This window comes from Canis aureus, chromosome 22 (assembly GCF_053574225.1).
Source record: "Canis aureus isolate CA01 chromosome 22, VMU_Caureus_v.1.0, whole genome shotgun sequence".
Taxonomy (NCBI): domain Eukaryota; kingdom Metazoa; phylum Chordata; class Mammalia; order Carnivora; family Canidae; genus Canis; species Canis aureus.
Window position 1 is genome coordinate 4,149,134 of NC_135632.1, and position 21,849 is coordinate 4,170,982.

Consider the following 21,849-nt stretch of genomic DNA (forward strand, 5'->3'; position numbering starts at 1 on the left):
TATACACTATTTAATTTGATTTGTAAAATAATTTTTTTAAACCTCTGTATGAAGAAAAAAAAAATAAACAACCTTCCCCTAAAAGGTATTATTGAAAGTTCCTTTTAGTCTTGAATTTTTGGAAGCCCAAAAGTAAAAAATGGTCATGAAACAATTTTCTTGAGGTTTTCTCCTTTCTGTCTGTAGTTGAATTTTTTATATAGATGTTACTTTGGGTAGAGGCACCCTGGGTGACTCAGTTGGTTAAGCATCTGTCTTCCTCTCAGGTCCTGATCCCAGTGTCTTAGAATCAAGCCCTGCTTTGAGCTCCCTGGTCAGTGGGAAGACTGCTTCTCTGTCTCCCTCTGTCGTGCCCCCTGCTTTTGTGCCTGCAAGCACTCTCTGTCTCTCAAATAAATAAGTAAAGTCTTTAAAAAGGAAATTACTCAGGTAAATGACCTTGCTCTTAATATGAGACCAAACATTTTAATTAAAATTGAGGCTCTACTGAAAGTAATGCTTAAATTAATTCATTGTGCTTTATTATGCCATTATCTTGGAGAATATAGTCTCCCATCCCTCTCTGTTGTCTCAGCCTTAATTTGATTTTGGTTTGGTTTTCAAAGCACTTAACCACCACCTGCCACAATGTCTTTCCCTCCTAGGCCATTGTAAGTTCCTGAGGACAGAGTGTTCTCTGTGTGTTACTTGGAACAATACCTGACATTCTGTGGACCCCCAGTGAATACTTGTTGAATGAATGAGGCACATGCTGCTTCTCTGTGTTTATAAGCTATAATTTAGTGTTATAATTTAGTGTTAGTATAAATAATGTGTTAAGAGTAGATGGGAAAAATTTTAAAGGTGGGTTTTCTAATACTGTCTGTAGATAAAACCTCTCATATCTCTTTGAAGAAGTAGGATGGTTTTATTAATGCAGGAATATTACTATTAAAAATTAGTGTTTATCTAAAATTTTTAAGAAAGATTTTTCCCAAATACAAGATTTTCCAGATAATTGAAGTTTACCAATTTAGATATTTAAAATCTTTAGATATTTAAAATCCTTATTATAATTACTTGAGAGGAAATAATCTTAAGGTAAGTCATATTCTTGATCTCTAAAAACAGTATGTAAAAGTTCTGCAGATGAAACCATATTGTATGAGTTATGATATAACTCCTTAATGTCCTTAGTGTTAATTAAGTATTGGGATTTGTCTTTATTCAGTACCCTACATATCAACAGCATTCCATGCAGGGAGCCTGATGTGGGATTCGTTCCCGGGTCTCTAGGATCAGGCCCTGGGCTGAAGGCGGTGCTAAACCGCTGAGCCACCCAGGTGGCTCCTTTTTTTTAAGATTTTATTTATTTATTCAAGAGAGAGAGACAGAGAGAGAGAGGCAGAGACACAGGCAGAGGGAGAAGCAGATTATATGCAGGGAGCCTGACAATCAACATTCTCTTTAATTAATGTTTGTTCTTATGCATAAAACTTACCTGCTTTCTCTTCTTGTTCTTGTTGGTGTGTTTTTCTTTAACCACACCTGGCTTTGTTTTATAATTTGGTGCTGCTTTTTTTTTTTTTTTTTTAAGATTTTATTTATTTATTCATGAGAGACACCTGGGGGTGGGGAGAGACAGAGACAGGCAGAGACACAAGCAGAGGGAGAAGCAAGCTCCATGCAGGGAGCCTGATGTGGGACTCGATCTCCGGACTCAAGGATCATGGCAGCAGAAGGCAGGTGCTAAACCGCTGAGCCACCCAGGGATCCCCAGTGCTGGTTTTCTCTTGAAAACTGGTAGATCCCAGATATCCAAACTGCCAGCATTGCATTTAACTAAATTTTAAAAGCATTAATATGTTTGCTAAAAGTAATTAACTTCAGTTATTACAGAATTGTGATCACTATCGAATTTCTTCACCATGTGATATCCTTCACTTATATTCCATTTTGAAATAGGAATTGGTAAATATGATTGATAACCATCAAGTGACCGTAATAAGTGGTGAAACTGGTTGTGGAAAAACTACTCAAGTTACTCAGTTCATTTTGGATGACTACATTGAAAGAGGAAAAGGATCTGCATGCAGGATAGTTTGCACCCAGCCAAGAAGAATTAGTGCCATTTCAGTAAGTAATGTCTCACTTTTTAAAATTCCCATTTTTTTTTCCATTCTCCCAGTCTTGCTAGAAATAAACTCATTTTGAAGGTTTGTAGTGATTCTTAATTGGGTTTAGGATATATTGTTATGAAAGTAAGTACTTGGTAGTAAACACAAAAAGTTTAAATGACCTCTTACTGATAATAGGTGTTTGAGTTTAAGATCAATTATTAATCCAGACAAATTGTAGTATAAAACTAGAAGAATAGAAAACTGATAAATTTTTATAGGATTGTAAGTTCCAAAAAATGTCCATCCATATAGATGCTTTAAATTTTACTACTTAATTCATTTAGTATCATTTTTTGGTTCTTTCTGATTGTTTTTTCAGTACATGAGTACTGTGGTGGTGAAAGCAGGAAGCATTGCAATATTTTAAGTTGCATTTAAAAATTTTTCTAATGCAGTTATTCAGTAAGAGGGAATTTATCATGAAAAATTAGCAGTTAATTCTGTTCACAGTTGTAATTACATGTTTAGTGCAAACAGCATTTTTGTTTAGTTAGATGACTTAGTTAATATATGGGTATATGTTCTTTAAAGTTGTTTGGGTTTCTGGCAGCATATGATGAGTATAGTAAATTAATTTCAGTGTTACATAATTTTATATGCAGATTTCAATTATAAAGGTTTATGATTATGTTTAGTTATATGATGGTGCTGTTTATTATCTTTAACTCATTAATACAGAATCTGGTTAGGAACTGCATTACCAATTATGTCAGTGTTTTGGAGGGAATAGAGTATACATTTTAAACTAATTTCTAAGAAATACTGTTTTTTTGTTTTGTTTTGTTTTTTCTAAGAAATACTGTTTTAAAGAAGTATAATAGCAATCTTTTTGGTAGAGTCCTATTCCTAGGAATTACATAAAATCAAAGAACAGTGAAAAATAACCACTTTTGTCATAATACAATTATATAGCTAGATTTAAGTAAATTAAAAACAATCTTATTTTCAGTAATACAGGATTTCAATATATAGACAGTAGGAAGATATGTGCACTAGGTTGTGTTTTGTGTATTTTTCCAAGATCTATTAGTACTTGAATGGGTAAAGTAATAAAGAGTGAAATAATGATCTAAGTCTGTGAATACAAGAGGTGCTGATGGGAAAGTTTTACTTCTGAAGTATTGTTTCTTAATTGTGCCGATTTTTCTGTTTCTAATCTCATAAATCCACTGTTCTATGAGATGACTGTGGTGGGTTACTTTTAGTTACATAAATCGGTATTGGATTATAATAACATTTCATCAATTCCAAGTTCATCTTTGCCATCCATAACTTTTAGAACACAACCAAGAACCAGGAATTAAGCAACACCAATCTATACCAAGAAGAAACCAATAAAAAACTGGAGGGAAAAAAAAGTATCAATATGTATTTACCCTCAAATTACACAAAAGTATTATAAGCTTAGACCATGATTTTAATTAACTCTTATAGAATAGTCCAAAGAAAGGAAGAATCAATGAAAGGATGCTCTAGAAAGGCACTTTGAAAATAATAATGAGAGAATTGGCCTTGGAGGGCTTTCTAAGAAGTGAAAAGTAAATTTAAGAAGTAGTCTGCAGTTTTTAAGAAACAAGTTTTAAATCCCTGGGATTTTAGTATCTGCTTCTCTTTTTTTAACTCAGGAAAATCTGATGAACATTTTTTTCAACAATCTCAGATTTCATGGATGTTCAAGATTTTTTCCTAAAGGAAACTATTTTCTTTGTAAATATGTTTCATTTTGATTAAAGGTTGCAGAAAGAGTGGCTGCAGAAAGGGCGGAATCGTGTGGCAATGGTAACAGTACTGGATACCAGATTCGTCTACAAAGGTAAAGAATGTTCACCTGTTGTGGACAGGTAGATTTCAGTGAAACTTTGAAGTTAGATATTCAAAAGAAATATGTCCCCCATTTTAATGTTGATTACAATTAAAATTAACATTAAAAGTAACTACAGCAGAGGAGGCTTGCAACTTTTTAAAATCCAAATTCATGTTTGGATTGCCTTTTTAAGATAAACTTTACATTATGAAATGATGAGAGAAATTACTTTTTCCGGGATGTACATCATTAGACCATCACTACACTCAAAAGGAGTTGGTGTCTTTTATCTTTTGGTACCAACACTGACTTTATTGATTTTGGTATTTTTACCCCCCATTCACTCCACCATATTTCTGTGGTCCTTTTCTGGAGCTTAAGATTCAATTTACCTCTTTTAAGTGAACTGACTTTCCAGTTACTAACCAAGAGTTTAGGCCCCTAAGTATTAAGTTGTCTTCTGAATGTTAATGGTTATGTCTTTAAAAAGACATTAAAGTTATGTCATGAAATGTGTCATTTCATGTATCATGAAAGTAATGTATAGTGCACTTGAATGTGGTATTTCACATACTCTGTTGCAGTAGGCATTCCTAGAACCAAAAAATTAACTGAAAATTTTGTTTAAATTATAAGTTTTTAAATTGAAGATTTCTTTTAAATTTTTGTGGCAGTGAGTAATTTGTTAGTAAAGAAAACCAAAAACTGTTAACTCATGTCTTCTGTTCACAGCCGGTTGCCAAGGAAGCAGGGTTCTATCTTATACTGTACAACAGGAATCATCCTACAGTGGCTCCAGTCAGACTCGTGAGTATGTTTCACTTCAGGACAGACATTTAGTTAAACATTATCAAGAGATGTAATTATTAAATTGGACTTTATTAGTTGTAAGGTAGAGTGATGCAGTTTTCAAATTTTGTACTAAGTTACATACTTCACACTTTTGTTTTAGGCATTTGTCCAGTGTTAGTCATATTGTGCTTGATGAAATTCATGAGAGAAATCTGCAATCAGATGTTTTAATGACTGTTATTAAAGATCTTCTCAATTTTCGACCTGACCTGAAAGTAATATTGATGAGTGCAACTTTGAATGCTGAGAAATTTTCAGAATATTTTGGTGAGTAAATTTTATGATTATTGTTTTAGAAAGTTGTCATAAGGCCACTGAATTTAAAGCTAAAAAAAATAACATTGCTAGGTAGAAAGTAGTTAAAATGAGTGTTAAGCAATTCTTTTAGGTATTCAGAAAAATATTTAAATTGTCTTAAATAGTTGAGACTATCCTAGTCTCAGCAGATTAGAGAAGTGGGCCTATTTTTTTTAAAGGTGGCATTATCTTTAAGGTGTTATATGAAAACATGTAAATTTATGGTGCTATCGGATTAGGTGGCATCACTGAAGTCAAAGCACAGGTTTGAATAATTTTTTTGTGATTGTTTCGTGGCTTTTATGTACTTTCACAGACTAGGGTGGCAGTTTGCCAATAATAATAATACCACTTAGGGAACACCTTCAGTATGCCAGGTGTGCTATATTTGTCACTTTGTCTTCATTAATCTTCATAACACCTTGTGAGGTAGGTGCTATAATTCCCATTTGTATAGCTATTTCCCAGTATTCCTTATAATGGTTGCGTAAGAGTGGTAAGAGGATTTGAAACTAAATTTGACTAGCTGTAGAATAGATTTGTTTTTAAATTACACCTCTCTTGCTTACACTCATGGGGGAAGTAGAGGAAAATCAGGATGGGGGGTTGAAATGGAGAAGAGCTGTATTTTAGTGTTCTTATATTCAACCCAGTTGATCCTCAGACCCATGAAATTAGTTGTATGTCTTTTCTTTCTGTGTGTGTTACGAGGTATCCAGAACTAATATTGAGTAACTCCCTCAAACTTTTTCAAGTCAGAGGCAGAGCTGTGATACCGCTTCAGATACTTTTATCTGTGATGCAGTGTTGATCTTTGTTTACCATGTCTAGTGCTTGTTTGCTTGGTATGAAATAGAAGTAGTAGCGTAAGTAACTAAGCACTAGAGACAGTTATTTTAACTAGTGATTCTAGAATGGTAGGAACAATTTAATTTTTCATTAGGTCTTGTTTTAACTATTTTTTCTCTTCCTGATTCTGGGTGACATAGGAGTAGTACTTTTTAAGTTAATTTCAATAAAAATTGGGTTCTGATGGTACCATCTTGGCTAATGATGGAGAGGAAGTAGATTTCCAGTAACGGGTTTTGAGTCCAATAAAATGCTCTATTCTTTGATATTTTGGGTTACTTTGTAGGACTGTGAGGGATGTGTACTGTGTGGTAGCAGTAGAATGATAGCAAGTGGAAGAGTGGACTGCTAGTTCTCATTAAATTCTTTATATGAAAAAATAGGGTAGAACTCAAAGTGCCAGGACCATTTTTTGAGCTTAGGAAAAGCATTACTGGCCTATTTACAGTTTCTGATTTTTTTTTCAACATTTGAGTACAGATTTATGTTTTGTCTGCCATAATAGGTAACTGTCCAATGATACACATACCTGGTTTTACCTTTCCGGTTGTGGAGTATCTTTTGGAAGATATAATTGAAAAAATAAGGTAAGTAAATATTAGGAAATAAAAATGTTAAAAAATACTAATATGTAACCTTTTGTACTGTCAGACTGTAGTCTCAGAAACTCTTTTTTAACCACTTCCTTCTACAACATTGTTTGTCCTTAAATTGGTAATTCCCAAACTTGGTTGCACATTAAAATCACCTGGAGCCTTTTAAAATCCAGATGCCCCATTCACACTCCCTACCTTAATTACATTATAAATTCTGGGCTGGCAGCCAGACCTCAGAGTTTTCTAAATATCCCTGGGCAGCAGAGTTTGGGAACCTTTGTCCTTAGCGCTTAAACCTCTCTTCTGGTTCTCTTACCTGCTTTTTATTCTTCTTTGCTGGCTTCCATTGCCTACCCTTTAAATAGGATTTCCCTTGAGGGTTCTTAATTAGCCTTTTCTGTCTGTTGTGGTTTCACTGTGCAGTCCTGTTTCCAGGACCATAGTTCTATATTTTCACAGCTTCAGAAGTGAAGCTCTTCCTGAACATTAAATTTGGGATTTAACCCTATACTCAGCAGCATTCTAACACCTTAGATACCCTGAACCTCACATCTTTCCCAACTAAAATTGTTATATCCAAATTTAAAAGGAAAAAATAGAGGTTACTAGTATTATCCTCTACCCAGTGTCTAGGCTGTGAATCAGAAGAGCTAGTATCAAGCAGGTTATGTTAGCTGCTTTATGTGCTTAGTAACTAATGTAGTCTAAATCATTCTGTGCTCTCACCTGCCCCCACAACGCAAACCCTGAAATCTTTCTCCTTGAACTTGCTGTCTTATATTTATTTCTCCTACTTAAGGTCCTTATTATCTCTCCTGGGCTAATATTTCCTCTGTTGTCACTGAGGTCTTCACTGTCACATGTGAGAGTGCCTTTAAAACTTAAGGACCTCTATGTTTTGTCATGATCTATTGCCAAATACCTCAGCTGGTATGACCAAATTATTGATTAGCTATCAGCAGCCTCCTCCAGGGACCTATAACCAAATTATATTTGAATTTCTTGATGAGAGAAGGGCTGGGAAAACACAGCTCATAGGATCAGGTTCTGGTCCCTTGCTAGTCATTGCGAGGCTCTTTACAGTTTGGCCCCATCCTTTTTTTTCTAGCCTTATGCACCTCATGGCCTACCCAATGCTAAATGCACCGTTCCCTAATATGCCAGCCAGTACTCTCTTTCATTCATGACTTTGTGCTTTATTACATGCTGTGTTCTCCTTTTAGACTTACATATACTACCTTTTCCATTTTTTTATATAAAAATTCAGGGCTGTAAGAACAAATCCCAACTTCACTGCCTTTTCCTCCTTCTCACAGAGTGAGTCGCTTTCTTATCTCAATTCCTATAGCACTTTTTATCATCTTTCAAAATACTTACCATATTGTCATGTAATAAATCTTTATATTTTTCTCTTGCACTAGACTGCAGATTATTCAGTGTCAAGGATTTTGTCCTGTTCATCTCTGTACCAAGTGCACAGTACAGTGCCTGGCCTGTAGTAAACGTGAATAAATAGACAGATGTAGAAACATTTGTGATGAGATCTTTCAGTATTCCACAGCCTACTTGTTAAGAGAAAAAAACAGGAAGTGATAATGGGAAGGTGAAAACAAAGACCCTGTAGTATATTTTAGATGGAGAAAAGTCAGCTGAATTTTGTGTGAACATGTATTTAACAGATTCTTCTTAAATTTTATGTCTTGGCACTGTGCACTGGGGTCTGAGCATAAAGAAGGAAAGACTTGGCACATCTCTTCAGAGCTTACTTGTAGACAAGGAGACACACAAGCTGTCATATAAAGTATGACTGACCCATTATGCGGGAAGTAAAGAACATTGGGAATGAGATTATATAGTAGGGATAGACTGGGCAAGTCAGGAAAGCAGTGAAACTCAGAGAAGGCAAGTATGGGAAGTATGTATGTCAGGGTAGAACATACTGAAAGTATAAGAGAGAATCTCGGTCTTCCATGCTCTGGTTTTGTCATCAATAAGTTCTATTATGCATTCCTTCTTCGATTCCACCATTCATCTCACTTCCTACTGTGGCACCAATTGTTTTCTGATAGAATAACGGGGGGCAGCTTGACAGCAGTGAAAATGAAGTTTCAGGAAACAGTACTCTAAAGTTACTTAGTGATGAATTGCTTTATTAAGCTCCCTAGAAGCCAGAGAATGTTCAGGGAACTGTAGCTAAAGGGTCTCTTGAGGCAGAAGGATGGTGTCTTTGCACTTCTCATCCCCTAGTCAGCTGTAAGAGGGAAGTTGAAAGAGGGTAGTCCTTGGGACAGAAGTTTTCAGGCAGTAGCCCCCAGCTCTCCCTTCACAAAAGAGCTGCAATACAGGGAAGGAAGAGGAAAGGAAACAGAGTGTGATGATACAGAGGGTTGTCATTGGGCACTTGGGCTGGAGGGTTGAAGGTTACCTCTGGTTCTTGGAATTGCTGGGAAGGGAGCCAACTGTGGGTCCATCCTGCTGACTAGGACTAATCTCTGTCTCAGGTTGTCCTACCTCAAGTTGATGCCTCTATATGTATCGAAGACTTAGGGGAATCCTGGGTCACAGGTACTGAATAGGGAAGGGGATTAACATTTTTTTGGGTGTCTACTATGTGTCAGGCACTGTGCTTTTATTGGATTTTTCTTTTATTTTCATGCCAATATTATTATAAGAGTATTAATTTCTCAAACCAAAGGACAGAGATTTATACCTGGTTCAAGGCCACACAGGGTAGTCAGTGGCAGACCAAGGACCTCAGTCCAGTTCTGTTTAATTCTAAAGCCCACACTCCCCAGTTTCCTGTTGCGTCTAAGTGCTCTCCCCTAGGCAAAGTCTGAGAGGCTTTGGAGTTCAAATCAGTTAATTTCTTTTTCTTTCTTTTTTTTTTTGGTCTTTTCCCACCTCCATGCCTCTCCAAACCCACTTACATTAGGAGATGGCATTCTGGGGATCCCTGGGTGGCGCAGCGGTTTGGCGCCTGCCTTTGGCCCAGGGCGCGATCCTGGAGACCCGGGATCAAATCCCACGTCAGGCTCCCAGTGCATGGAGCCTGCTTCTCCCTCTGCCTATGTCTCTGCCTCTCTCTCTCTCTGTGTGACTATCATAAATAAATAAAAATTAAAAAAAAAAAAAAAAAAAAAAAAGGAGATGGCATTCTTAGGCAGATACACCCTCTATTTTTAGCAGTCACCACAGCATGGCGGAGTCCTGACATGATACTGGACTGACACATAAGAGACTTGACTACTGATTCTGGCTATGCTGTTTAGCTTTGACAGTAGGACTGAGCAGAATTAAACAGTTCTCAAGTTTGGGTTTATAAACTATCTGAATTTCCTGGGGCACTAATTAAAATTCCTAGATAGCAGACCCCAACCAGACCTACTGAATCGAAATCATCAGAGATCGGATGCAGGATTCTGTATTTTATAAGTTCTCTATGGGATTCTTATGTGCACTCAGGTTTGTAAACTATATTCAAAATCGGAGTCTTCCACTAGGCATTTACTATTATTTTGGACTTACATTAATGTTAATTTTGTAGAGCAAACTTGAAAGGTGTAAAAAGTGACTCTTAAATTTTTTTATTTCCATTGCTAATGATCTACAAGGTTTTATATACTTCGGTAGAGAAGGATTTTTATCTAAAAATTTTATCTCATTTTGTATGTTAATGAATAGTTGCAAATAAACAAGTATTTAATAGCATTCACTAGAAAACATAATGAAAATGTTCTTTAAAATTTGAATGTAAAGAAAAATTTGAATGTAAAATGTCATATTTGCTAAAACCAGAGAGTTTCCAAAAAGTGAAGCTATTTAAGAATATTTTAATTTTAGATATGTTCCAGAACAAAAAGAACAAAGGTCTCAATTTAAGAGAGGTTTCATGCAAGGGCATGTAAATAGACAAGAAAAAGAAGAAAAAGAAGCAATCTATAAAGAACGCTGGCCAGATTATGTAAGGGAACTGCGAAAAAGGTAAGTAGGGTGTTTGTTTTGTTTTTTAATTAGCCCAGAGGATGAATGACTAAAACAAAAAGGCAGAGAATTTGAATTGAATCTTGAATTTGTTCATAACTGTTGTTATTCCAGTAATTCTTTTCTATATGTTTTCCCCATTTGCTGATTGAGTTCATTTTAAGATATTATAGCAGGTTGGACCTTAAGAAACTTCTATTAGGTAATTTCATGATTTTCTATTTAACTTTGATAGATATTCTGCAAGTACTGTAGATGTTATGGAAATGATAGATGATGATAAAGTTGATCTGAATTTGATTGCTGCCCTTATCCGACACATTGTTTTGGAAGAAGAGGTTAGTTTTTTGTTTTTTGTTTTTTTTGGTGAAATAGTTTTAATTTTATTAATGTAACAAGAATAATTTTCTTACATGTTTTTTAAAAATAGCATATAGAAGAAAATCCTTTGACACTAGAAGTAGAAATATCAAAATACCAAGATTTAGGCATTTGATCTGTTTAAAGGAAAGACTAAACAAATGGGAATACTTGGATTATAAATCCTATTTTTAAAAAGTGAACTTGTATTCTTTAGTTACAATCAGTAACTAAATTTCCTGAGCTAATAGAATTTTAATGGATACTCAGGTGTGCACAGAAGTTTACTTTTAGGGTGTTTGTTACTTGATCCTTTGTAATGGTTATTTCCCCTCCATACAGGATGGTGCAATATTGGTCTTTCTACCAGGCTGGGACAATATCAGCACTTTACATGATCTCTTGATGTCACAAGTGATGTTTAAATCAGGTACTAATTTATTTTATTGCAATTTCAAGAATAGCATTTAAATCATTTGTAGCATGGTTATGTTCTTTTTAATTGTATTAACTTCTAAGGCTACCTCACTGTAGGATCTTGATGATCTTAAGCCCAGGCTGAGTATCTCTCTGTTTCTTTCCCTCTCTCTCTCTCACTCTCACTCTCATTTCTCTTTTAAAAATAAAGTTCTGAGTCACAAGATGAAGGTGTTAGGTATATGGTAAAGTTCTTTATTTGGTATGATGATAAGAATATTTTACCTCTTTTCCTAAATTTGCCTAATAATACTGAGCCCTTAAAGTTAAGATGTTGGGAGCTTGAGGTTGTTTTTTTCACTCACTGCTGCATTTAGTTGGGCAGAAAAGGCTGAATTTATCCCTTAGCCCAGTGTTTTTCATCTGGGACTGTACAACAGAGTTGCTAGTGGTGCTTCTTTAAAATTCAAATACTTAGGGACGCCTGGGTGGCTGGCTCAGCGGTTGAGTGTCTGCTTTCGGCTCAGGGCGTGATTCCGAGATCTGAGACTGAGTCTCACATTAGGCTCCCTGCAAGGGGCCTGCTTTTCCTTTGCCTGTGTCTCTGCCTCTCTGTCTCTCATGAATAAATAAATGAATCTTTAAAAAAAATAAAATTCAAATACTCAGACCCTATCCTTACTCCAAATCTAAGAATGTGGCTTAAACATCTGTAGTTTTTAGAAATTCGTCAGGTGATTCTGATGCTTTAGTAGCATGTTTGAGAAACAATCTCTTCTTAGAGAAATACATGAGGCCGTTGTTCTCCCATAAAATTCAGCCAGAGCATTTTCAGGAATAATTATTTTAAGTCAGTAAAATATTAAGCATATTCTCTGTAGTATTTGATAGTTCTGATTATAATTTCTAATCTTAATCTATTGAAGTGCTTTTGACACATATTTTCCAAAAACACTAAAAATATTTCTACCTGATTCTATTGGCTGAAATAGTAGAGCTGTATTTTTCATTCTTCGTTAAATCCCACTATAGTAATGCCCTCTGCATTAAAATTGAAATTATTTACTATTCTCTAGTTGGAAAATGTTCTTGTTTGATTACTTTGATTGCTCTGTAATGAAATGCTGATTTCTCTTTCCTGGTCAGTGATAACGTTTCTCTAAAGAAGAAGCATAGTCTTGATTAAACAATTTTTTTTTTCTTGAAATAACTGGATTTTTTTTTTGGCTGAACCTTCTAATGTTGGCCTCTCTTACCCCCAAAGTAAATGCTACTGTATGATCTACTTTAAGTTTAAAAAAAAAAAATTTGAGTATATGTGTATGTATTTACCAAGAAAAATACAGATATACCAAAATGTAATACTATAATTTTGGAGGGAATGTGGAAAAGGACGTGATACTATAGATTATTGTAATTGATTATTAATTTTCTAACTTAGTAATTCTCAAGGAAGGAAGTATTACTTTATACTTTCACTACCAGCTCAATTCTTTTTAAAGAAAATCTTTCCAAAGTTTAATGTTTTCTCAAGTTTTATTTTTTAAATTTAGCCTTAATATTAATACTTGGTTACACTGTTAGCCATTTTTGAAGGGGCAAAAAATTGGTCTAACTCTACACTGACTGAAAGGTGAGTCTTAAAACTCAATTTATCAAATGCTTAACAACTATCTTATTTCTTAAGAGTATAGACTTTGTTCCCATTAACTACTGTAGTTCACAATATCAGCACTATAAACTATTTTTATCCCAGTTATAGTCTTCAGTGGAATTATTTTTACTTTCATTGTTTTACCTGGCAGCTGATTTTTTTTTTTAACTTGTAATGAAACATTTTAAACTGACAGCTAGAGAGTCATCATGTGTATCATACTCCATTGACTTCAGTGCAGCAGTTATTTTTGTATTCTAATTTTTTCCTTTTTAAAGTAAATTGCAGATATCACATTATCCTCAAAAAATATGCATCAATAAAAATAGAAAATTTTGTATATAACCACAATGTTTCTATTAACTACAATGTCATTATCATACCTAACTCTTAAGCATTGTCTAGTAACCCAGTCTATATTCCAGTTTTTCCTGGAAAGTGTCTTTTAGAGCTAACTTGTTCAAATTACAGAAAAATGTAAACCACATAAATCTTTTACTCTAGATAATCACTTTCATACCCTCCTCACTTTCCTGGTAATGACTTGTGGAAAAAACTAGGTCCACCTATACTTTCTAGATTTTTCTGAATCTGAATCATTATAGTGTCATTTCATTTGATCCTTTCTTACCTGTACTTTTTATAAACTGGAAGTTACATATTACGGTTCCAATTCAAGGTAAATATTTTTGGCTTGAGTATTGACTGATTTGATGTATTTCATATTGTGTCACAGAGACAAGTAAGTCAGAGCATCCTTTTAGTAGTATCAGTTGCTTGACCACTTTTTACTACTTTTTAAGATTTGTAACCCTTATTCAGAGGGTCCTAGAGAGTTGGGGAGCATCATAGCTCCTTTGAATAAAAATAGTTTTGTTTTGTTTTGTTTTGTTTTCTCCTGGGGAAATACAGCTATCTTGAGTCATTTGGATACTTGCTAGATATTTAAGTCAGGTTGCATTTTTTTCTAACCATAGCTAAACGTGAAATCTACCCTTCCTTAATTAACACTCCCTCATTTTCATCACTAATACTATACCAAATCCTATTGGCTAAAATCACGAATGGACTATTTCATTTTGGAACTTAAAAATAGGAATATGATTTCTTACATTTCTATGAAATTATGTTTAAAAATGTGGGTCACTTCTGGAATGCATTATATTTACCCAGTGTTGTTTCATTATTTTTTTAACTTAAAAAGGGACGTGGAAATTTCATAAGTAATGTGCTCTAAAAATTCACATATTCTCTGTTGATTAAAATAATAAGGATCACCCAGAGTCTATAAACTTACATTAATATTAAGGGAAAATTTTTTGGTCTTCAGTTAAGTGATGGGAATGGAGTTAATGATGTTTTTCTATCACAATTTGAAAAGATATTCCTAACTTTAAGCATTCTTTAGGAATTTGGGGAATGTACTTATCAATGTGAAATAAATTGACAGCATAAAATGTGAGCAAGAATTTGTTGGAGCACTAAGGAAAGAAGAAAATAAAAAGAATAAAGTTACTCTAATTATACTAGGAATATAAGAATTATGTGGCTTAGCATCTCATCTCATTTTTCCATGTCTGTTTGCTGGAGCTTTTCTGCAACTATATATCTTAAAGTTTAATTTTCTTTTTTAATTTTCAGACAGGTTTCTTATTATACCTCTACATTCACTGATGCCTACAGTTAACCAGACACAGGTATGTTGTTAAGTTTATTCAACCTCTGTCTTTCACACTGAGATGAGCTTTAAGGGCTGCTGGTTGTGTGTTTTATTATCTTTTATGTTTTTAAAGGTGAGTTTTCAAGTAGTAATTTATACAAAAGTAGCTTTTTAAGAACTTTTGCAAATGAGTCTTCGGGGTATAATTGGACAAAAACTTTAATTACCGAGGATAATTAACAGATGATAGTTTTGTCAACATTAGGGAAATTTTTTTTTATTTTTTATTTTTAATATTTATTTATTCATGAGACACACGGGGGTGGGGGTGCAGAGGCAGAGGCATAGGGAGAAGCAGGCTTGCTGCAGGGAGCTTCATGCAAGAAGTCTCATGCGGGACTCGATCCCAGGATCACAACCTGAGCCAAAGCCAGATGGTCTACCACTGAGCCACCCAGGTGCTCCTAGGGAAAAGTTTAAAGATTGGTTTCACCAATAACTAGCTTGGGTTTCAGTTATCTGTGACATACTACAGCTTGATGTTTGAGATTTTGATTTAACAGAATTAGTATGTTTGTAGGTATGAGATTTCCCCTTTTATTAATAATATATTAGTATGGCTTTGAATGTTCTATCTCGTCAGATTCAGGAATATCCCTAGTTAGAATGAACACCACATTCTCAAAGGCAAGGTAGTTTTCTGGACTGCAGTGTTTGTAGGCCCAGGTAAGATGAGATGGATCAGAAGAAAATCCATCTTCCCTTCTACCTTTTCCACTTCCTTTGTAAGAAAATATCAAGACAAGGTGCCTGGGATGGTTCAGTCGTGTAGGCACCTCTTGATTTTGACTCAGATCGTGATCTCAGGGTTGTGAGAAAGACGTTTTTTATTGAGGGACTTTTAATATCTTTTCTGCTGATACCATAGGCCGAGTAAGGCCCTGCCAGTTTATTTAGATACAAAGTACATACCTAAAGGAAGACAAGAGGAAAGAGAAAAGACTTCGTTCAGAAGACCAGACAGAAAAGTATCCAGGGTGGAAGTACTTCCTCTCTGACACCCTAATAGTAAATTACATTTTCCTTTGCTAGAGATTATATGACTAGATTGGAAAACACATTTTCTCTTGTGTTTTGTATAAATGAGGAGATGAATTTATGCATTTCTTTGCATTATAGGCAGGTGGTACTTGATTATATGTCTTGTCTTCTACTTGGCTCCTGGTTTTTTGTTTGTTTGTTTTGTTTTTTTTTTTTTTAAGATTCATGAGAGACAGAAAGAGGCAGAAACATAGGCAGAGAGAGAATCGCTACTTGGCTGGCTTTGTAAAGGGTGCCATTGTTTGTAGGATTTGGTATTTGAAGACTTTTTTTTTTTTTTTTTTAAATCAGTCTGATCTCAGAAGCTTATATGTGATGGTATAACCAGACATCCATTCTGATGAGTTTGGCATTTACCTGGTTGGTTGGTGCCCTTACTCATAGTTTTGGATAATTCCTAATTCTTACTGCTAAACTAACTCTCTCTTCTCTCTCTCAAAAGTTTGACTACATAAAAAGACATATACTTTCAGCTTTTTTTTTTTTTTTTTTTAAATTTTTATTTATTTATGATAGTCACAGAGAGAGAGAGAGAGGCAGAGACACAGGCAGAGGGAGAAGCAGGCTCCATGCACCGGGAGCCCGATGTGGGATTCGATCCCGGGTCTCCAGGATTGCGCCCTGGGCCAAAGACAGGCGCTAAACCGCTGCGCCACCCAGGGATCCCACTTTCAGCTTTTGTTAAAAAACATTGTGTAAATTTAAATAATGATTTTTTTTTAAGATTTTTTAAATACTTATTCATGAAAGACACAGAGAGAGAGAGAGGCAGAGACAAAGGCAGACGGTGAAGCAGGCTCCATGCTAGGAGCCTGACGTGGGACTCGATCCCAGGTCTCCAGGATCAGGCCCTGGGCTGAAGGCGGTGCTAAACCGCTGAGCCACCTGGGTTGCCCAAGTAATATTTCATTTGAAATCTTGTTTGTGATAAGGTTCCAGAATCTGGGAGATTTAGTTTGTGTTACCAGAAGGGAATTCTATAGTATTGAAAATGATGTATACCTATAAAATATATCTGTAGATACTAGATGCATATGTAAATGAGTGAACACAGAATGCTAAAAAGTCAGTAGTATATTATGTGAAGTAATTCTTCTAATTGCAAGAATAATGTATTAGAAATTAATGTACTTTTGGGTTTTGATTTGTTTTTACAGGTATTTAAAAAAACTCCTCCTGGTGTTCGGAAAATAGTAATTGCTACTAATATTGCAGAGACTAGGTAAAGATTGTTTTAAATATCAACTACTGATAATTGTTAGTTTTGAGTCCCATAGATTGTTAATATACCTTATACTTTTTTATCTCTAAAAGATTTTTCATAATTTCTTTACATAAATTCATTTTAATTTAGTCATGGCATTGAAGAGAGCATAGGTTTTGATTTTTGTTTTTTAATCCCATAATGTTTTAGCCCTCTTTACAAATTGCCGTTTTAGTGTTTTTGTTTAAAGCCTTCTTAAAGAAGTGTGGGAGCTGAGGTCAATTTTGTTTTTACCTTTTTCTGGTTGGGGGTCATGTTTGAATCAGTTGTGAATAGCCTTTAAATTTTTTTATATTCATTTGGAAGTACGAATATGTCTGTACAGTCCAAATTTTGCTCTGGAAGCTGATACTAAACCTTGGCACGGGGGCCCACAGTGCTAGGTGTACAAAAGTCATTAAGTAAGCTGTGAAGTTTGTGGGCAAATAAAAATTTATCATGTCATCTATAGAATTAGCTGCCACTGCAGCTCCATGATGCTGCCTATTGAGGCAGCATCAACTGCTTAATTAACTGCTTAATTCCTGTAATGGTAAATACGAGAACAATAGGGAAAATCCCAAACTGCTAAATCAGTTTGACCAATAAGAAAATGCTATAAAATCCCTATCTGTAGGCCTGTTAGAGGTTATGTACTTTTGATGTATTTTTAATATTTAATATATCTATTTTCCAAACAGCATTACCATAGATGATGTAGTTTATGTGATAGATGGAGGAAAAATAAAAGAAACACACTTTGACACACAAAACAACATCAGTACAATGTCTGCTGAGTGGGTTAGTAAAGCTAATGCCAAACAAAGGAAAGGTCGAGCTGGAAGGTAAGATGGAACATTTGTCTGAAAGTGCTTTTAATCATAATTTCTTTGCTATTTCATGATTCTTCTGCTTTTAATTCTTCCATCTAGTTAAGTAAAATTATTCTTTATTCTTAATTTATTCTTACTCTGTTATGTGTAATTATGTTGTATTCTTTTTTGAAAGCACATATTACTAATAATCATGAGAATGAGTAATATTTGAATATCCATTCTTCTCACTGCAGTGCAGTGAGGTATGGTATGATGCCCTTTTTAAGGGTATGGAAGTTAAGGTATAAAGAAATTAAAAGTTGGTCTGGCTCCAGTCTGGGCTCCTAGTCTTTTACTTTACAGCTATACTGATTTTTCACTCAGTTACCAGTGAAAACACAGGGAACATACCTTTTCTCCCTTGATGTGGTAGGCATAAGAAATAACGTCTCTCTTAATGGTGGAAAAATGATTTACCTTAACTCAGAGAACTGCACTTACTCATTTTAATGCATACTTCACAGTATTTTCACACCTGTTACTCTGGTAGGATCTTGTCTGGAGTTGTAGGAGAGAGTTGTTCTTTTGCCTCTTAGAGCTAAAGTATTCCATCAGCCTTCAGATACTGATTTAAGTAAGGAAAGAAGAATTGAAAGAAAACTTTATAGGTCATTTTGTTTGGAAGAAAACTATATATCATTTTATCAGTGCTTTGTTTTATATTTGTATGTAGTAAAGCTGTCTCACCTGTAATCTTTGCAGATTATCCCATTATAACTCGGAGACCGTTTATTTAGATTATACAGTTGGTGCTTTTGAGGCAAAGTCATGGCTTACTCTAAGAATTTGTACTCTTCTAATCAGCTGTCGGGGGATAACTTAATTTCGGGATCTACCAAGACTAAGATTTTGTCCTTCAGACTTACTACTACTGGATACTGATTGAAGAAGTAGTTACTGTTTGGTACACTTTTCTAATATGATTAGTAAACATATTAGTCTTAGATTTATCCTTAAAACAATTAGAGAAATTAAAGTATTATATTTCATTTAATTTTTCATTCCTGCTAGCTTGATAGAAGTTAACTATAGAATTATAGTGTTTTAGTTCAGATGGAACATAGTTCCTTGTAGGGTCCATAAGTGTAAATTTCTTTAGCAAAGCCTGATTGATAATTATTTAAATGCCAGGGCAAACTATATGGTCCTCAGTGAAGGCACTCTTAGTTTCTATGGGCATGTTATATTAATGAATGATGGATCATTATAGAGTTGGGACAAAAATAGCTAAGATTTTTAGAATTTATTTTTATTAACATAGGAAAATGGCATTCCCCTTCTGTAGCAGCAAGAGCTCATAAAATATTTATTCTGCTTGAAAATTTATGAATACCCTCACCCCTGCACATCTATCCTTAACATTGTCCATTCACATCACTAAAGAAAAACTTAACAATTAAAAAATTTCCAGCATCCCTCTGAAAGTTCACTAAGCACATACTTAAAAGCTTTTTAAATAATACAGACAGGTTACATAATGCTAGGATATGTTACAGAAAATCATAAAATACTCACAGGACAGACAGAAGTAAACCTCAGAAGACTGCTGTTATTAAGTGCAGCAATCTGGAATCTGTAAGTTAGAAATAGGGAACCAAATAGTTGTTTGGAGGAGAAAATCTTCTCTTTCTTAAACTAGGACATAGGGGTAGTGGATCTAGGGTTATTAAACAAATGGGGAGAAAGAATATGTGATTAATAAAAATGAAGTATTAAGTAAGTTATGGTGTAGCTTACTGAAATATAGATATTGGCTACTTTCCCTACTTATTCTCTGGAGTTCTAGAAAATCATTAGTAATGCTCCTCTTATTTATTTATTTTTTAAGAGTTCAGCCTGGTCATTGCTATCATCTGTATAATGGGCTTCGAGCAAGCCTTCTGGATGACTATCAACTGCCAGAAATTTTGAGAACTCCTTTAGAAGAACTTTGTTTACAAATAAAGGTAAATTAGGTGGGAGAGTTAAAATAAATGGAGGGTAGGGTTGTAATTTTCAACATTAATAGAGATGAAAGTATCATATTAATCTGTGAAGAAGAATTATTACCATGCATTAGTGTTTTTGTGTGTGTGTGTGATAACCAAAAGCCTCAACAAAATGGAAGTTTCCAGGCCTTTCTGGGCATGCATGAGATTCAGGGACACCAGCCCCCTCCCCTGCCATAGGCCCCTGTTCCTTCCATATCATCTGGAATGGGGGGGGGGGAGGGGTTAGTACTGGTTTTAAACTTCCTTCACATGTTTATTAACCACATTTTTTATCATGTACACTCTAGAGCTGTACTGCCTGTGTTTGAATCCCAGCTCCTCCCCTGACAAGCTAGTTCTATTAGTTGACAAGTTATTTAAATTAAGCTTATATAAAATTGTTAGAACAGTAGCTGGCATATAGTAAGTGTTCAGTAAATGTTAGTTTTGTGCACTGTTACTACATGATAAACTACTCACCATTTTTCACCACCTTCTATATATTCTAATACAATTAACCTTATTTTGAAGATGATTGGTAATCGACTTAACTTATGAGATTTTAACCAGCTACTTTTACCATCAATATAGAGCTGGTGAGTAATTTACAAAGTAGTGACTTAAAAATCATGTATGGATTTAATGCTTTATTCAAGTGATTGACAGGCAGGACTAAACTGTTAATGTCAATATATCTGTTTAATGATATTTGTCTTCCCCCAGATTTTAAGGCTAGGTGGAATTGCTTATTTTCTGAGTAGGTTAATGGATCCACCATCAGATGAAGCAGTGTCACTGTCCATAAAACACTTGATGGAACTGGTAAATTTTACTTTATTTTTAAAAACTCTAACTTAGATATATAATGTTAGTGCACATATGGGATCCGTGGGTGGCTCAGTAGTTTAGCGCCTGCCTTTGGCCCAGGGCATGATCCTGGAGTCTTGGGATCGAGTCCCACATCAGGCTCCCTGCAGGCAGCCTGCTTCTCTCTCTCTCCCTGTGTCTCTGCCTGTCTCTCTCTCTCTCTCTCTCTCTCTCTCATAAATAAAAATCTTTAAAAAAAAATAATAAGTAAGCTACCTCATTAAAATTTTTATTCATTACTGTAAGGTAGACCGAAGAATACATCGTGCTGAATTTGATAAATCCTTTGGCTGTTCAGTTTAGTATATGAAATGTTAATTAGAAAGATAGGAAATGATACCTTTGTGATGTTTTTCTCTTTCTGGGCCCTTCCGACATAATTTTTCATTCCAGGCTTGTTTTACAATTACATAAAATTTTGAAATCTTTGAATTTACTGGTCTTTGTCTTCATTTGTATTCTTCAAATGACTTTGGTTGGTTTATTGACTCTTCTGATTACTGTAATGTCAAATCCAAGTAATTTAGTGACAGTGTGGATATCTTATAAAGGCAACTCCTGTGTTTTTGAAAGAAAACTAACAGGTGCCTTATATTCATATCCCTGCCTTTCATTTTGTTCTTAAAGTTTTTTGTTTTAGTTGGTTTTGATGAAGTCAGTGTTTTGAGAAACTAGTTTCAGTGTCTTAGGCAAGTGACTACTTAGTTGGTAGCCATCCCTGCGCAAGACCATGTTGACAAGAGTCACAGGACTGGCTGTGAGTCCGTGCCCAGAGAAGGGCTCTGTGAGGTAGTGCTCAAAATAGAAAGTGGTTTGAACTGTGCTGTCCGGTGAGGTACCCGCTAACCATATGTGACTATTTAAATTTAAATTTTGAAGTAAATTACAAATCAGTATCTCTAGTCACAGTTGTACATTTCAGATGTTCAGTAGGCCCATGTGGCTGGTGGGGTACCACATTGGACTGCACAGAAGTAGAACATTTTAGTCATTGCCACAAATTCTGATGATTAGTTCTTTGTTAGAGGTTGTTGAAGGTGTACTTTACATATTTCAGTTTTATTTAAGCCATCTATACAGTTAATTTTGAGAATTTGGGCCATATTAGCATTGTAGTAGCTTTTAATATGAGTAATAATATATTTAAATAAAAAAGTATTGTAA

At 34.8% G+C, this 21,849-nt stretch overlaps 1 protein-coding gene across 4 annotated transcripts in view; it reads left to right on the forward strand.

Annotated features, from left to right (window-relative positions):
* Positions 1 to 21,849, forward strand: part of DHX36 (DEAH-box helicase 36) — a 63,594-nt gene that overhangs the window by 23,582 nt on the left and 18,163 nt on the right. For all 4 annotated transcript variants that reach the window (XM_077864642.1, XM_077864641.1, XM_077864640.1 and 1 more), the window contains 13 exons: positions 1,945 to 2,115; positions 3,893 to 3,972; positions 4,696 to 4,770; positions 4,916 to 5,082; positions 6,467 to 6,548; positions 10,398 to 10,538; positions 10,774 to 10,876; positions 11,241 to 11,328; positions 14,611 to 14,666; positions 16,888 to 16,952; positions 17,675 to 17,818; positions 19,677 to 19,794; positions 20,542 to 20,640. In XM_077864642.1, coding sequence (XP_077720768.1) covers positions 1,945 to 2,115; positions 3,893 to 3,972; positions 4,696 to 4,770; positions 4,916 to 5,082; positions 6,467 to 6,548; positions 10,398 to 10,538; positions 10,774 to 10,876; positions 11,241 to 11,328; positions 14,611 to 14,666; positions 16,888 to 16,952; positions 17,675 to 17,818; positions 19,677 to 19,794; positions 20,542 to 20,640 — 1,389 coding nt within the window. The remainder of the gene's footprint in view (positions 1 to 1,944; positions 2,116 to 3,892; positions 3,973 to 4,695; positions 4,771 to 4,915; positions 5,083 to 6,466; positions 6,549 to 10,397; positions 10,539 to 10,773; positions 10,877 to 11,240; positions 11,329 to 14,610; positions 14,667 to 16,887; positions 16,953 to 17,674; positions 17,819 to 19,676; positions 19,795 to 20,541; positions 20,641 to 21,849) is intronic.